General features: G+C 41.9%; 1 protein-coding gene across 1 annotated transcript in view; it reads left to right on the forward strand.

Annotated features, from left to right (window-relative positions):
* The first annotated feature begins 300 nt into the window (after positions 1-300).
* Positions 301-17,397, forward strand: part of LOC134099153 (uncharacterized) — a 53,623-nt gene continuing 36,526 nt past the window's right edge. The window contains exons 1-3 of the mRNA XM_062551945.1: positions 301-1,169; positions 10,049-10,920; positions 13,433-13,453. Of these exons, the coding sequence (XP_062407929.1) occupies positions 301-1,169; positions 10,049-10,920; positions 13,433-13,453 (1,762 nt within the window). The remainder of the gene's footprint in view (positions 1,170-10,048; positions 10,921-13,432; positions 13,454-17,397) is intronic.

Genomic DNA, 17,397 nt, shown 5'->3' on the forward strand with positions numbered 1-17,397 from the left:
TAGGGTTGCTAGAGGACAGGTTGCACTGTATTAATTAGCATTCATGTATGTATAGAGTATTAATGTTGTACAAGTGAGTGATCACAAAACTGAGGCCCAATGAGGGTTGAAAGAAAAATTCTAATGAGCATGAGCCAGTTGAACATCCATTTGAAAGAGCAAATGTGAAGAGACAACTACCTATATAATTGTAGATAGAACAAATAGAAATAAAAGTTATGTAATATCCGCAATGCAGTTTCATGAAAACCCATGCCTCTTTATTTTGTCTGATTAATTAGTAGAATGTCTAGGTCTAGGATGTGGGAAGAAGATGATTTGGATTCCTCAGTAGAGCCTAAACTGGAGAGCATCAAAGCACCAGTTGACGGCCATTATTACACCATGTACCACGGCACATCAAAAGAGGCTGCACAGAACATTAAGAAGAATGGCTTCAATCCATCCAGTGGTGGTATGCTGGGGCAGGGGGTTTACCTTAGCCGGGATCTGCAGAAGGCCAGCCGCTATCCTTTGAATCTGCATGAGCATGAGAGGGCTGTCCTGAAGGTGGTGGTAAATGTAGGCAAGGTGAAAAGGATCGACCGCCAAGGTCATCCCTTGCAGAAGACCTGGCATTACAATGGGTATGACACAGCCTGGTGTCCTCCAAAGTGCGGTATGGTCCCCAGTGGTCTGGAAGAAGACTGCGTGTGGGATCCCAATAGAATCAAAGTCTGTTGTATTATTGAGCCAAAGCTTTGGGAAGATGATGATTTGGATTCCTCAGCAGAGCCTAAACTGGAGAGTTTCAAAGCACCGGGTGACAACCAATACTACACCATGTACCACGGCACATCAAAAGAGGTTGCACAGATCATTAAGAAGAATGGCTTCAAGCCATCCAGTGATGGTATGCTGGGGCCAGGGGTTTACCTTAGCCGGGATCTGCAGAAGGCCAGCCACTATCCTTTGGATCTGCGTGAGCATGAGAGGGCTGTGCTGAAGGTGGTGGTAAATGTAGGCAAGGTGAAAAGGGTCGACCGCCAAGGTCATCCCTTGCAGAAAACCTGGCATTACAATGGGTATAACACAGCCTGGTGTCCTCCAAAGTGCGGTATGGTCAGGAGTGGTCTGGAAGAAGACTGCGTGTGGGATCCCAAGAGAATCAAAGTCCGTCGTATTATTGAGCCAAAGCTTTGAGCTTGTGAAGCTGTGACATGCTTCCATCACTGAAAAAACATTGAGAAGTTTGATATTCTATACCGTTGCTGTAAATGTGTTTTTGAAAAGCATGTTTCACATGTTATACGTGTAATAAATCCTCATCCATCATGCATTACCTGGTAAAGTGTTTTCTATTTGTTTCTCCATGGAAATACATACAGTCATTGTCAGAATTGTTGGCACCCCATGCTAAAGTTGACTAAAAAGAGGAATATAAAATCATCTTTTGGAAATTGATTTTAATGGCTTAAGTAATACAATTAGGGAAAAGCCAACCTTTAAGGACACACCAATTTTCTATGTGAATGAATAATGTATTATAAATAAATAAATGTTCTTCCCAAAATACTGGGGTCAAACATATTGGCACCCCTATGTAACCCTATGGGAATTTAACACACAGGGTTAACATAGGGGCAGGCAGTTTTTTTATTTTTAAAGGCTACTTATTTCATGGATCCAGGATACTATGCATCCTGATAAAGTTCCCTTGGTCTTTAGAACTAAAATTGACCCACATCATCAGATCACACACCCTTCACCATACCTAGAGATAGGCATGGTGTTTTGTTCAGTTAGCCTATTAGCTTGTTTGATTTGCATTGAGTTCAATGAGCATCAAACAGGCTAATAGGCTACCTGCGTGAAGCTGGCCCCCCATGTTATTCAAAAATGATTAAAAACACTGCTATTCGTTTGTGCTACGTTTGTGCCGGTTTGTGCCGTAAAAATAATAGTTTGTGCCGTTAAGGGTTTTTAAGTAATTCAACTTTACATTTTCTGGCCAGTGACGTCACTCAGCCCCCCATACATGTCCAAATTTCCCCAAAATGGTCTCCATCGTTTGTGCTACGTTTGTGCTGGTTTGTGCCGTTAAAAGTAACAGATGTTAAACTAATTTTAATGTAACTAACAACCTTACTGCAACTTCTTCTCTTACTGCAACTACATGGTTATAGTTATGGTGTATTGAAGCTGCGGTGCTGCGTGGTGTCTTAGAAAAAGCCCACCTGTCACTGCCTAGTAGCGGAAAACTTTGTAGTCACGTTAGTGTATTGACAGAAGTTGAGGGTTTTCAGATGCTGGTGGTGTCTTTGCACCTGGCAGCTGTGCTTTGACGGTGCAATGCCCGAAAATAGTTCCACATCTAAATTGGTCTAGTAAATACCTTCGTGTGAATTTGCATTGGTATTTGCACTCGATGTGAATGTACAGGTTACGAGAAATACTTATAAAAAATCTTGAGTTATTTGATTCACTTTTGCAACGACATGCTAACCGGACACTTTGGAATACAGCGACTATGCTAAGATAAGGCTAACGGGGCGTTTCTAGATTAGGACAGTGGCTGGGTTGGCTACAAAACGCTTTGGCTCACTCATCCAACTCTAGGGACTGCGGGGAGTGACCCAATTTCACCTGGGGGTGGCGTGTTCCTTTAAAGGGATATTCCGCCATTTTTGGAAATAAGCTCATTTTCCACCTCCCCCTCAAGCAAAACAATTGATATTTACCTTGTTCCCGTTCATCCAGCCATTCTGTGAGTCTGGTGATACAACTTTTAGCTTCAGTCTAGCATAGATCATTGAATCGGATTAGACAAGTAACATCTTGCCAGCTAGCATCGTGTTTAAAAGTGACTAGATTTCCGGTATTCCTTTGCTGAGAAATGTGTCAGCAGCTGGGAGGAGGTAGAGAATTGGAGCACTGAGGAGAGATATTTGAAACTTTTCACCCAGTCCGATGTGCCTCTGAAGAACTTGAAGATCCGTATTTTCCATTGCCTGCAGCAATGCTCACACTGAAAGAGTGTTTTCCATTATGACCACTGCATGGAGAAATGAGAGAAACTGACTCGAAGTAGACTCTGTAAAGGCAGAACTCCATGTCTGCATCGGTCTGCATCAACTTTTCAGTAGAATGTACGGATATGCGTGAGAAGTTTCTGGCCAATAATCCAATCCTGGAGGCAGCCAGGAAAGGCCTTAAATACAAGAAATAGAACATCTCTGGTGAGTATAAAAATAAAACCAGTTAGGCCTACATTACAACAAAAATTGATTGATTGATTTCAGAATGTTGGTAAACAATGGCCTGAATCGGCCAAAAAATACTTCCGGGTGGCAGAACGCCAGCGGCTTCTATAGCCAGCCGGCTACTGTAGCCGTGCCATCTACTGGACATTGTTGATGATCAACGATTTGAAACATGACGAAAACGTGTTGTGTTTGGGGTTGCGCCACTAGGTTTTCGGTTAAGGGGGTAGGCTTTTACCGATTTCCTTCAGAAAAAAAGAAAATATATCCGGCGGAGACTGTGGGTGAGGAGGATCAATCGAGTCAACGTCGTCAACAGTTAGAAGATAGCAAGACTGGCTGGTGGCGGAGTATAGCCACTTCTAACAAAGCAGACTGGGAACCAAACCTCAGTCACAAAGTTTGCAGAAGACATTTTCTCACAGGTAGGCTAATGTATAAAATGTTTGGTTTGGTTATCTTTGAATAATTTAGTAAACCATAATGGCTAGCCTGCTAGATATGTCAACTCTAGTTTGGGCAGTGCTAATGCTAGCTAGCATTCGCTCAGCTGTAAAGAAACGCCCACACGGCTGATGGCTTAGATTAGAAGCTGTTACCGTATTGACTTAACTTCATTGATATGCTTTCCAATTGACACATTAGGCCTACAATGTAAAGTTAAATATATACAAGGGCAAAAGGTGTTGTTACACACTGAAAGCGTGCAGTCTTTTTAGATGTAGGCTAGTGCAAACAAACTAATTTTGGCTAATGTGTCGTCAGTGTTTGTTTAACAAAAAGGCTGCTTTCACTTAACACTAGCTGCCATAAGACTCGATAATGCACAAAATAACTTTAATTATGTATAGTTTTTTAAGTATTTTTGAAAACTTATGTCTGTCCGTCTATCTATCTATCTATCTTGGCCAAGGCAGTGTGTCCATTGTAAAGCTTGCTTTTTTAGGCCTAACTTGAACTCTCCAGTGTTCAAAATGGTAAACATAGGCCTATGGTAAAATATAGTCACCTAAGAGCACATGCTTAAAGGGATAATCCGGAGTGAAATTCACTTTAGATCAATTTCTCGGACTATTGGGAGTACATACGTTGAGTTGACACCAAAATCATGTCATTCGGATGTATTTTGAGAAAGTTCGAGTTCACCGTTTTTAGCCAAAACTCGTTAGCCTGTAAGTGACCGGGGCAGGTCCTTTCGCCACTACAAAACGCTATTTTTATACCTCTTCTACTGTTCCAAACAACGCTACACTTACGTGGTAGTGAGTAGAGGGTCCCTAAAGCCAACCCGAAGTATCCTCACGTCTTTATGTGGTCGGATAGAGAGTCCAGAATGAATTTAATCGAGTCAGTACCTTTCCGGAAATGTTAGTAAAGTGTTGTTGAAGCGTTGCGCAGCTGCCACAGCGACATTTCCGAAAAATTGATCTAAAGTGCATTTCACTCCGGATTATCCCTTTAAATCGCCTATGTCTTTATATTGTGCAGGTTGTCCGAACCCTGACCCCGACCTGAGTTAGCAGATCCAACCACATCTGCTAAGAGAGCAACAGATAAACAGGGTCGGTACCATCGAGCAGTGAGAAGGAGATTGCTTTATTCTGCAGCTGAACCAGAACCAGAACCAGAACCAGAGGTTGTTCCTGATGGCCAGGAAGAACAAGGGGACAACCAAGAAAATGAGGGACTATGTCATGTGTGAAATGCTACAGCAAGAGGTACATAGGTTGCGTTTAGAGAGAGACTCTTACAAAGACAAGCTGTCAAAGTTGTCCATCTCTTCAGAAAATTTCATTGTCAAAGCGAATGATGCAGCTAGTGAAATTAACCACAAACGGAAATTATTTTCATTTTATTTTGGACTGCCATCATTTTCTGTTTTTATTTGGATCTTGAATTTAATTGCACCACTTATTTCGGAAAGAAGGGTTATCTCCAAGGAAAATCAACTTCTTTTAACTGGTGAAGCTCTGACAGGGATTAGCCCATTTAGACCTTAGTTTCAGGTTTGGTGTGTCCTCTGCATGTGTGTCGAATGTTATCAATGAAGTCATACCTGTCCTTGCAAAGCGTCTCCAATTTTTAATCTCCTGGCCATCTGCAGAGGTTCTTCAGAAAAACATGCCACAGAAGTTCAAGAAGAGGTTTAAGAAATGTGTAGTTCTCATTGACTGCACAGTTTTTCATCGACAGGCCATTCAATCTCAGGGCTAGGGCACAGACCTGGTCGATTTATAAACACCATAATACTCTGAAGGCTCTAATAGGTATCACACCCTATGGCGCAATATCATTTGTTACCCAAATGTGGGGAGGGAGGATATCAGATAAAGACATCAGTGGTAAATCTGGCTTTTACAGTTACATCAATCCAGGCAATCAGGTGATGGCAGATAGAGGTTTTCTGATTGGTGACGACTTGGCTAGGCTTGGTGCCACACTGGTCATGCCTCCTTTACAGACGGCATCTCGTCATAATCGTGGTTACCGCCCCCAGGTGCCGTGGTTACCATGGCTGAAACATCCCCCGTGGGGGAAAACATTTGTGTTCTACTAGCGAGTTAGCCCACTGACTTTCATGTGTGATGTTAGCATGTTTTCCCCCCAGAGGGGGCGGCAACCTTCTAATCGTCTGTATCTATTGCAAATGCCTGGAGGAGCTATAAATGAACACTCTACACTAATATTTTTTTTATTTTTGTTTATGTTTATTGATCTTGCTGCAACACCCAATCCAAGTTCCTATGTTTTTTGTTTTGTTTTTTCTTTATTTAATATACTGCTGTTCCACTGAATATACTAATTTCAGATTTAACATCAAATTTTGTCAAGTTAATAAATGTACATTGGTTTCACAAGTTTCATGTTGGATATTGTTCTCATAATAATAGCCTACTCTATACTCTTTGGATCCCGTAAGGATAATCAAGGGCGTATTCACACCAGGAAGGTCCGTTAGTTCACTTATTTGGTCCGGACCAATTTTTTTTTCTTTTTTTCTTTTTTTCTTTTTTAGTGCGGTTCGCTTTCACACCGTGATTAATTGCAACCGTACCAAAATTTATAAACAAAAGCACATGTGCTAAGGTCGTTCAACCATTGGCTGGTAAACGTGTAGGTGGGGTGAAGAATAGGAAGCCAAAGTCAAAGTTGGCCCACGTAAATACTATGTTTGCGTACTGTACTCGTTATTATCCTAGCAATATAGTTTATACAGTTACAGCTTTGCAGAAGTGCTTGAGCGTCAAGACCGTTTCATGCAAGTTTAACAATATCATGCTCGTAATTTTGCAACGACGAAGACGTGCAACAAAACAGCTGAGAAGAGCTCTCATGTGTGTCCAACATGCTAACAGCAGGCCTACGGAAGACGGAACGGGTAGGAGATGCAAAATCAAATTATTGTTGGCAAAAAAGCGTTAGCCCACTGCAGCTTACAGCTGTTGTGCGTCACGGAGCTATCCTACATTTCCCATAATGCGCAAAAACTACGGGAGCTCGTCAAATCCAAAAAAGGTAGATTTCTGTAACTGGGTCGGATCGAGGTCGGTCTGCTTTCACACCATAAACAAACCGCACCAGGGTTCGATAGGAACCGCTCCGAGACCACCTCCTCAGCTGGGCCTCGGTCCGCTTGTTTGGTCCGCACTAGAGTTCGAGTGATTGTATTCACACCAGTCAAAAAGGTCCGAACCAAGCAAGAAACGAACTTGAGTTCGTTTTAATCGAACTAAACAAGGCAGGTGTGAATACCCCCTTAATCTCTGCCTTTAACCCAATCTTGAATTTGAATTTCACACAGCACAACACACAGTCTGGCCCAATCCCAATGTCCGGACTCACGGACTTTAGTGCGCGTTCTTGCGAAATTCGTTAGGGTTTAGGGCTGTCCCAATGTCGAATTACAACGGGCGTGAGGGTTTGAGTACATGTTTACCGAGCCCTTTCCGTTAGTCTGCATCGGTGCAGACTTAACCTAAGGGAATTACCCACAGTTCAAAGTGTTGTGAAGTTTACCGCGGAGATCATAGAAAAATCCGGAAATTAAGGTAAACAACAGCACGCCTGACACACACGTGCATGGTGCAAATGTTAGCAACGTCTTTGTTAGTAAACATCGCCAAGGTACACGTGATCTCGTGAAGTGCTGTCCCAATCCCAAAATACCTATCTGAGCACATGTGGCCTTAGCCTGATTACCATCGACTTTCAAAGGCTCTGCGAGACTTTAGTCTGACCAACAGCCTATGCTAACATGGTTTCTTGCAAGCGCTGGTTGACCCGCCTCCTTTAAGTGCCTCGATTTGCTACTGGTAGATGTCAGAAAGCGGTTTGCCGAGTTTAAACCAATAACAACACTCTTTCCTCTGCCTTGAACACGCCTCTACCCAGAGCCGTTGGAGCTGCTCAAAGTTGATTGGTTCTCGACCAAAGGGGGCAGTTCCGCAGATTTCGGGAACTCAGAAATCCTTCTCAATGAGCAGTTGACCCAGGGGGTCAAGGCTGTGTTGATTAGCTTCGGCAAGTTAGCAAGCGCCATTTTCAATTATGGCGCCTCATGGAGCATTTAGAACCAGCTCCGTGCACGAAAATCCGTGTCGGGCACGAGCTCTCATGCGCGTACATGTTGGTGGACGGGTACCTACAGCCAATCATTACTCCGTGCGACACTCCACTGGACTCAGGTGTGCGTTCCCGAGCAAATTTTTCTGCTTGTTGTTACGCGGCAAGCAAGGTGTGTGCATTATCGCCACCCTCTGAACTGGAGGATGACTCTCTTTTTACAGAATGTCCAATAAAGATCAATGTAGGTCCATGCGTCATTTCCAGCTTTGGATCTTTGCGCATGGTCAAAGCCGACTGGCGCTGGATCGGAGCTCCAGTGTTCAATATGGCGTTGACGAAAATTGGCCGGATTTACTAGCCTAGCATCGGCCATTCATTTGTATGGAGGGCGGGACTTAGTCACGCTCTCCAGTTATATATAATACCTCCATGAGTTGACCAGACCAGCAGCAAAAGCCTGAAGGCGTTGCGTCACTGGGAGGGCGTGCCAGGCTAATGTGGCCTCACACACTCACTCACTTAGCACCTGAAATCAATTAAGTCTGTGAGTCCTTAGTACTAGTCTTTAGGGCTGACATTGGGATTGGGCCTATACACAAGTGAGGTACAGCACACACTAACCCAGTATAGTTGGCTGTCTGCTTTTAACGCCTGGGGAGCAGTGAGGGGTTGGGTGCCTTGCTCATGCAAGTCCATTGCTTTGGAATTTAACGGTTTACAAGTCCAAATACACACCACACACATTCTTATTTTATTATTATTTTTTTAGTTTTGGGGGTGTCCTCACTTTTGGGCATTTGTCCTCACCTTTGGGTACAAGTGCCATACTTTTCCGTGTCATGCCAGTGGTCACCCTAATGATGTCACTCTCTTGCACACTGTCCGTGTTGTATATAAACACCATTCGCTGTATGATAACAAGCCAAATGGTGTTCTAAGTCTAATGCAGTGGTTCTCAACCTTTTTTGGACAAACGCCCCCTAACGTCTTGATGATCCTCTTAACGCCCCCCCCCCCCCCTAAAAAAAAAAAAAAACATGAGGTGGATATGTTTTTATGGACGTTGGAAGAATCCATGTCGTTTTATTAAATGTTGTTACATAATTAAATAGCCTTCCAACCGGTTGCAGCGGAGCTTTGCTACCAACGTTCTTATCGGGTAGTTTCAGTTTCTGTTGCGTAAACGCGCACATGCATGCATTGAATGCACGATCACACTACTTAATTGCATGCCTGTATGTTTGAAGACACCAAACTAGCGAGTATTTCCTGATTGCAGAAAGGATTGTTTTCTTTTTCTGTCGGTCTGCATTTGCTTGATCAGTTGCAAATCAGACGAAGCGCCGGGAATAATTTCACTATGTGACTGCGTAGGCCTGCAGTGTTCACGTCGCAGACCGGTGCCGGTCTGCGGCCTAACCTATATAGTTTGAGAACTAGCATTGACATCAATTCAATCATTTGCACAAAGACATCGTTTTAATCTAAATTCAAATGTACACCATGTGTAGTCACTGTCAGAGGCTTAAAAGTTGAGATGAATAACAGAAATTCACGCCCCCCATTTGTGCCCGAGCGCCCCCCTCTATGCTGCCTCGTCCACACCGCCCCCCAACAATGTCCGAACGCCCCCTGGGGGGCGCTACCGCCCCCGTTGAGAAACCCTAGTCTAATGCAATGGCTATAAAGATAACAGAAAAAACTGTTGTATATTCAAGGTTACATATTATCTGCGTTTTATGATAGTCTTTCTTAGGAAACGATCCTGGAACCTGAAATGAAACTAAAGCGCACCATAGGACATACCTTTATCCTGCCCTGGTACACCCAGCCGAATCCGTATATAAGCATGTTTGAACTGTACGATAACCACATCTGTCTCTTTGGAAAATATCTGTTTCATTCATCCACAAAGTAGACTTCAACACAGCATAAGAGGTAAGCATTCATTCATCTTAGGGTTGCTAGAGGACAGGTTGCACTGTATTAATTAGCATTCATGTATGTATAGAGTATTAATGTTGTACAAGTGAGTGATCACAAAACTGAGGCCCAATGAGGGTTGAAAGAAAAATTCTAATGAGCATGAGCCAGTTGAACATCCATTTGAAAGAGCAAATGTGAAGAGACAACTACCTATATAATTGTAGATAGAACAAATAGAAATAAAAGTTATGTAATATCCGCAATGCAGTTTCATGAAAACCCATGCCTCTTTATTTTGTCTGATTAATTAGTAGAATGTCTAGGTCTAGGATGTGGGAAGAAGATGATTTGGATTCCTCAGTAGAGCCTAAACTGGAGAGCATCAAAGCACCAGTTGACGGCCATTATTACACCATGTACCACGGCACATCAAAAGAGGCTGCACAGAACATTAAGAAGAATGGCTTCAATCCATCCAGTGGTGGTATGCTGGGGCAGGGGGTTTACCTTAGCCGGGATCTGCAGAAGGCCAGCCGCTATCCTTTGAATCTGCATGAGCATGAGAGGGCTGTCCTGAAGGTGGTGGTAAATGTAGGCAAGGTGAAAAGGATCGACCGCCAAGGTCATCCCTTGCAGAAGACCTGGCATTACAATGGGTATGACACAGCCTGGTGTCCTCCAAAGTGCGGTATGGTCCCCAGTGGTCTGGAAGAAGACTGCGTGTGGGATCCCAATAGAATCAAAGTCTGTTGTATTATTGAGCCAAAGCTTTGGGAAGATGATGATTTGGATTCCTCAGCAGAGCCTAAACTGGAGAGTTTCAAAGCACCGGGTGACAACCAATACTACACCATGTACCACGGCACATCAAAAGAGGTTGCACAGATCATTAAGAAGAATGGCTTCAAGCCATCCAGTGATGGTATGCTGGGGCCAGGGGTTTACCTTAGCCGGGATCTGCAGAAGGCCAGCCACTATCCTTTGGATCTGCGTGAGCATGAGAGGGCTGTGCTGAAGGTGGTGGTAAATGTAGGCAAGGTGAAAAGGGTCGACCGCCAAGGTCATCCCTTGCAGAAAACCTGGCATTACAATGGGTATAACACAGCCTGGTGTCCTCCAAAGTGCGGTATGGTCAGGAGTGGTCTGGAAGAAGACTGCGTGTGGGATCCCAAGAGAATCAAAGTCCGTCGTATTATTGAGCCAAAGCTTTGAGCTTGTGAAGCTGTGACATGCTTCCATCACTGAAAAAACATTGAGAAGTTTGATATTCTATACCGTTGCTGTAAATGTGTTTTTGAAAAGCATGTTTCACATGTTATACGTGTAATAAATCCTCATCCATCATGCATTACCTGGTAAAGTGTTTTCTATTTGTTTCTCCATGGAAATACATACAGTCATTGTCAGAATTGTTGGCACCCCATGCTAAAGTTGACTAAAAAGAGGAATATAAAATCATCTTTTGGAAATTGATTTTAATGGCTTAAGTAATACAATTAGGGAAAAGCCAACCTTTAAGGACACACCAATTTTCTATGTGAATGAATAATGTATTATAAATAAATAAATGTTCTTCCCAAAATACTGGGGTCAAACATATTGGCACCCCTATGTAACCCTATGGGAATTTAACACACAGGGTTAACATAGGGGCAGGCAGTTTTTTTATTTTTAAAGGCTACTTATTTCATGGATCCAGGATACTATGCATCCTGATAAAGTTCCCTTGGTCTTTAGAACTAAAATTGACCCACATCATCAGATCACACACCCTTCACCATACCTAGAGATAGGCATGGTGTTTTGTTCAGTTAGCCTATTAGCTTGTTTGATTTGCATTGAGTTCAATGAGCATCAAACAGGCTAATAGGCTACCTGCGTGAAGCTGGCCCCCCATGTTATTCAAAAATGATTAAAAACACTGCTATTCGTTTGTGCTACGTTTGTGCCGGTTTGTGCCGTAAAAATAATAGTTTGTGCCGTTAAGGGTTTTTAAGTAATTCAACTTTACATTTTCTGGCCAGTGACGTCACTCAGCCCCCCATACATGTCCAAATTTCCCCAAAATGGTCTCCATCGTTTGTGCTACGTTTGTGCTGGTTTGTGCCGTTAAAAGTAACATTTGTGTCACTATGTTTTTTAAGCTATTCCACTTAATTTGTTACACGCGTGACGTCACCCAGCCCCCCATCAATGTCCAAATCTTCCAAAAATGGTCTCAATCGTTTGTGCTACATGTGTGCTGATTTGTGCCGTTAAAAGAAACATTTGTGCTACTATGTTTTCCACGTTATTATGGTTTATTTATTACTCGCGTGACGTCACCAGCCCCCCATCAATGTCCAAAACTCCCAAAAATGGTCTCAATCGTTTGTGCTACGTTTGTGCTGATTTGTGCCGTAAAAAAAACATTTGTTCAGCTATACTTTTTAAGTAATCACGCTTTGTTACAGGCGTGACGTCATTCAGTCCCATTCAGCGTCCAAATCTCCTGAAAATAGTTGCGCTCGTTTGTGCTACGTGCGTGCTGATCTATTTCATTAAATGTTTGTGTTGCCTACTATGTAGAGGTTAGCCAGGGGGCTTGTCCAGCAGTTTTAGCTTATGCTAGACATCACCCAGCCCCATCAATGTCCTTATCGATTTACGGTGCTACCCTCTTTACTTGGCTGTTTCTGCTGCCCAGAATTATATACACCAGTTGCTGGTGCGTAACGTCAGAATTGCTGTAACCAGAATTAACTGGTGGCCTTGGAGACGACTTCAAGTAGCTGCCTAAATGCTGCTTGTGTGTAGTCAGGGGGCCAATTCTGAAAAGGGCTTCCGTTAAGACTTTTGCGGACATGTTTTGGTACAAGCGGTCAACCTATTTTTTTAGTTAGAAGACACCCATAGGTAAGATATTATGGTGGTTGTCAAGCAAAAAAAAAAAAAAAATTGACTTGTACAAGCAATTTCAGGCCAATTTTTTGGTTTCCTGCTCAACATGACAGGCCAACGATAAATGTTGAATATCTCCACAACCACAAGGACCATATAGATAGCAATGGTATGGAATGAAAGCTAACACTCGTGGGATGTCTGCTGAAGTGTCAGAATTAACATGTATTGTACAGTATAAGAGACAACAGACCTAGAACATGAAAAAAACAATCTCCGCCTAAAGAGAACCAGTTTTCAAAGTGAATATCAGATTGGAAACATAACATAGCATTCCAAAACCTCTATCAATCAGTACCCCTATCTATGGGAATGAGTCAAGCCAAGTTTAAAGCTTATAGGGAGAGACAGTGCACTGCTGCACATGTTGTAATACTTTAATGTTATGGCGAAAATGTAGAACTGTAGATGGTGGTCTATGGTGCTATTTGACTTCATTAATGTACCAGGTTGTGACAAATTATGTTTAATGGACATATCACTATAGTTATCAATTCTACCCAAACATAACTGGTCTCTCAGTTCTTTAGGATTAGAGGTTAGTAACTAGTTAGTAGTAATAACTTTGTAATAGTCGTATGGCAAAGGCATTTTTCCCCATCCAAGCAGTGGTGCTCGGGTATAGGCAGCCAACAGAAGAAGGCACATGAAGGATGGCATGCTTTCCCCCCAGCTTTTAACCACAGAGGTCAGGTGCTTGGAGCTTGGTGAGTACAGGTCAGGTGCTTGGAGTTGACGATATGTGGATGTGAGGAAAGTGGAAGTCAGTGCAGTACCAGGCAGTGTCGATGTCCCTGACCAGGACTCAGACTGAGCACATGGACATGGTCCCTGGGTACCTTCTGTTGGCTGCCTACCTGAGCACCACTGCTTGGCCGCACTGTAAAACCCGGGAAGTTAACTTAAGTGTATATAAGTCATTCAGCTGAGTTATTTCTATGTGTGTAGTTTGTGTTGGGATAACTTTAAGGAGTCGAGTAAACTACTGTATACTCATTTTATTCACCTAATTTCAACTTGAGTAAAATACAGTCATGGCTGAAAGTGTTGGCACCCATGTTAAAGTTGACTAAAAAGAGGAATATAAAATCATCTTTTGGAAATTGATCTTAATGCCTTAAGTAATAAAAGTAGAAAATATCCAACCTTTAAGGACACCAACTTTCTATGTGAATGAATAATGTATCATAAATAAATAAATGTATTGGCACCCCTATGTAACCCTATGGGAATATAACACAAAGGGTTAACATAGGGGCAGGCAGATTTTTAAAGGCCACTTATTTCATGGATCCGGGATACTATGCATCCTGATAAAGTTCCCTTGACCTTTGGAACTAAAATAGCCCCACAACATCACACACCTTCACCATAACTAGAGATTGGCATGGTGTTTTGTTCAGTTGGCCTATTAGCTGGTTTGATTTGCATTGAGCTCAATGAGCATCAAACAGGCTAATAGGCTAACTGAACAAAACACCATGCCAATCTTTAGGTATGGTGAGGGGTGTGTGATGATGTGGGGCAATTTTAGTTCTAAAGACCAATGGAACTTTATCAGGATGCATAGTATCCTGGATCCATGAAATAAGTGGCCTTTAAAAATAAAAATCTGCCTGCCTCTATGGGAGTTGAGAACATAGGGTTAACATAGGGGTGCCAATACGTATGACCCCAGTCTTTTAAGGAAGAACATTTATTTATTCATGATATATTATTCATTGCATGGGGTGCCAACACTTTCAGCTATGACTGTATATGCCACTCATTTCAATTAAGTAATCATGGCAAGAAGTATATTCACAATGAGAAATGGCTGACCACACATTACATTTCCCAGAATGTCACTGTCCATAGTATTCTTAACACATTATCACATATTAATCTTGACTGAAATTGAATCTTAAATGCAATAGTTAAACTATATTTACGGCTATACTATAGCTGTTATGTTATTGTGTTATTTACATTGACACCACACACCATCAAGCAGATGATATCCATAACAGACTTGGCCTGTGGGCTGATTTTAAAATCTTAGATCACTTGTAATGCTTCTGGCAGACGTAATGATAATCTGAAGATACAGTATATCATGATGGCCAGTACTGCCATGGTGATAAATATTATGTTTCACAATTACCATCATTCTGCAGTAATCCTATTCATGTAATATAAATTTAAACCTTTAAAAAAATCCTGAAATCTTTACTCCTGAAGCTCATATCCTGCCCATAAAAGAGGGGTAATATAGTTACTCAATGTAAACATGCATAATGTGTCTGTATCTCCCCAAGAGACAATACAGACAGACAATAGGAGGCTCAATCACACCATTGGGATACTCAACTTTGTGATACTTTCAAGTGACTATAGGTCAAAGTCAAATTGGGAAACGCGATCAACTTTGCATTAGGCGAAGAAAAAGTGAACTTCAAAATGTTCTTTATATTTTGAGAATGGGCTTCTCCTGGTATATCTGACCATATTCTGAAAATCATCAACACGATATTTTTGCCCATCACCTGGTAAACAGTAAGAAGCCACAATTAACAGCTAAGAGAACGAATACTTATTAGAAAATTAAAGAAGCATTTACCCACATAATCCATAGAAAATGATAGCTCACACATTGAGTACATTGCATTTTTTCGTGTGTAGGCCTATATTCTTACTTGTCATGATAATTCACTCAAGTTGTTATTAGGTGAATAAAATTAGTGTAGTTTACTTGACTCCTTTAAGTTATCCCAACACAAAATGCAATACATACTGTACAATATACTAATAACTCCAGTTGAATGACTTATTTACACTCAAATTAAATGAGTTGCCAAACTCAAATGTCAAGGCATCCGGTTTACTCAAATAATTTCAGATAAGTTAGCTTCCCAGGCTTTACAGTACTCAAATAATTTCAGTTCAGTTAACTTCCCGGGTTTTACAGGGGGAAAACATACCTTTGCCATACGACTATAACAAAGTTGTTATTGCTAACTAGTTACTAACCCCTAACCCTAAAGAAGTGAGAGAGCAGTTATGTTTGGATTGAATGAATAACTATAGTAATACTGTATGTCCATTAAATATCATTTGTGTCACAACCTGGTATATTAATGAAGTTAATAGCACTATACACCACCATCTACAGTTCTACATTTTCACTGTAACATTTAAATATTATAACTTGTGCAGCATTGCATGTCTCTCCCTACAAGCTTTTTACTTCGTCTTCACAACCACCCTGATATCTTACCTATTTGTGTCTTCAAACAAAAAAAAAAAAAAAATAGGGTGACACTGACAGCTTGAACCAAAACATGTTTGCAAAAGTCTTAACGGAAGCCCTTTTCAGAATTGCCCCCCTGACACAACAGTGGCCCTTGTGGTGTGATACACTTTTTAATGATCATGCTTGCACACAAGTTGGATTATATTGCACATTTGCCCAAAATTACAGTAGGTAACATGGAAGAAAAAGGAAGCACTTTGGGGGCAAAATCCGCTTTTTCCATTTTTAAGAATATAGTGTTAAAATGGACAAAATAACATTTTCTAAGCTGACAACCTGTCTAGAACTCATGTTGAGGGGTTAAATATCAATACTGGATAGGTTGTATGCTTGTACCAAAAAGTGTCCGACAAAGTTTTAATATCAGTTTTGGCCCCCTGACTAGTGCGGGCAGTGCGCAACGCTCTGTCATTTTGATGCATAGGCCAAACAAAAACTTTTGCTTATTTTAGAGAATATTGTAATATTTGTTTCGTGGTCGGAGGAGGAGTCAAATCACACACAGACAGGGAGTCACGTTTACAATTTATTTAAAGTTGACACACACAACCCAACCTCCCGAATGCACCCACCCTGCATTCATCCACACACAACCCACCTAAAACAGCCCTCTCTATGGCGGAGTTGTGCTAGGGGAAGGGACTGGCCATTAACCCCGGCCTGGGGCTAACTATGCCCGCACACACACGCACAACACACACACACACACACACACACACACACACACTCACACAGGCCTGTTAGTTCGGGGAGTCCCAGTTGCCACAGCTAGCCCACAGAGTTCAGGTAGCAGTAATCCACAGTAGCGATAGCAATTCTGACGTTACGCACCAGCAACTGGTGTATAAAATTCTGGGCAGCAGAAACAGCCAAGTAAAGAGGGTAGCACCGTAAATCGATAAGGACATTGATGGGGCTGGGTGATGTCTAGCATAAGGTAAAACTGCTGGACAAGCCCCCTGGCTAACCTCTACATAGTAGGCAACACAAACATTTAATGAAATAGATCAGCACGCACGTAGCAAAAACGAGCGCAACTATTTTCAGGAGATTTGGACGCTGAATGGGACTGAATGACGTCACGCCTGTAACAAAGCGTGATTACTTAAAAAGCATAGCTGAACAAATGTTTTTTTTTTACGGCACAAATCAGCACAAACGTAGCACAAACGATTGAGACCATTTTTGGGAGTTTTGGACATTGATGGGGGGCTGGTGACGTCACGCGAGTAATAAATAAACCATAATAACGTGGAAAACATAGTAGCACAAATGTTTCTTTTAACGGCACAAATCAGCACACATGTAGCACAAACGATTGAGACCATTTTTGGAAGATTTGGACATTGATGGGGGGCTGGGTGACGTCACGCATGTAACAAATTAAGTGGAATAGCTTAAAAAACATAGCAACACAAATGTTACTTTTAA

Source organism: Sardina pilchardus, chromosome 13 (genome assembly GCF_963854185.1).
Source record: "Sardina pilchardus chromosome 13, fSarPil1.1, whole genome shotgun sequence".
In the NCBI taxonomy this organism is placed as follows: Eukaryota; Metazoa; Chordata; class Actinopteri; order Clupeiformes; family Clupeidae; genus Sardina; species Sardina pilchardus.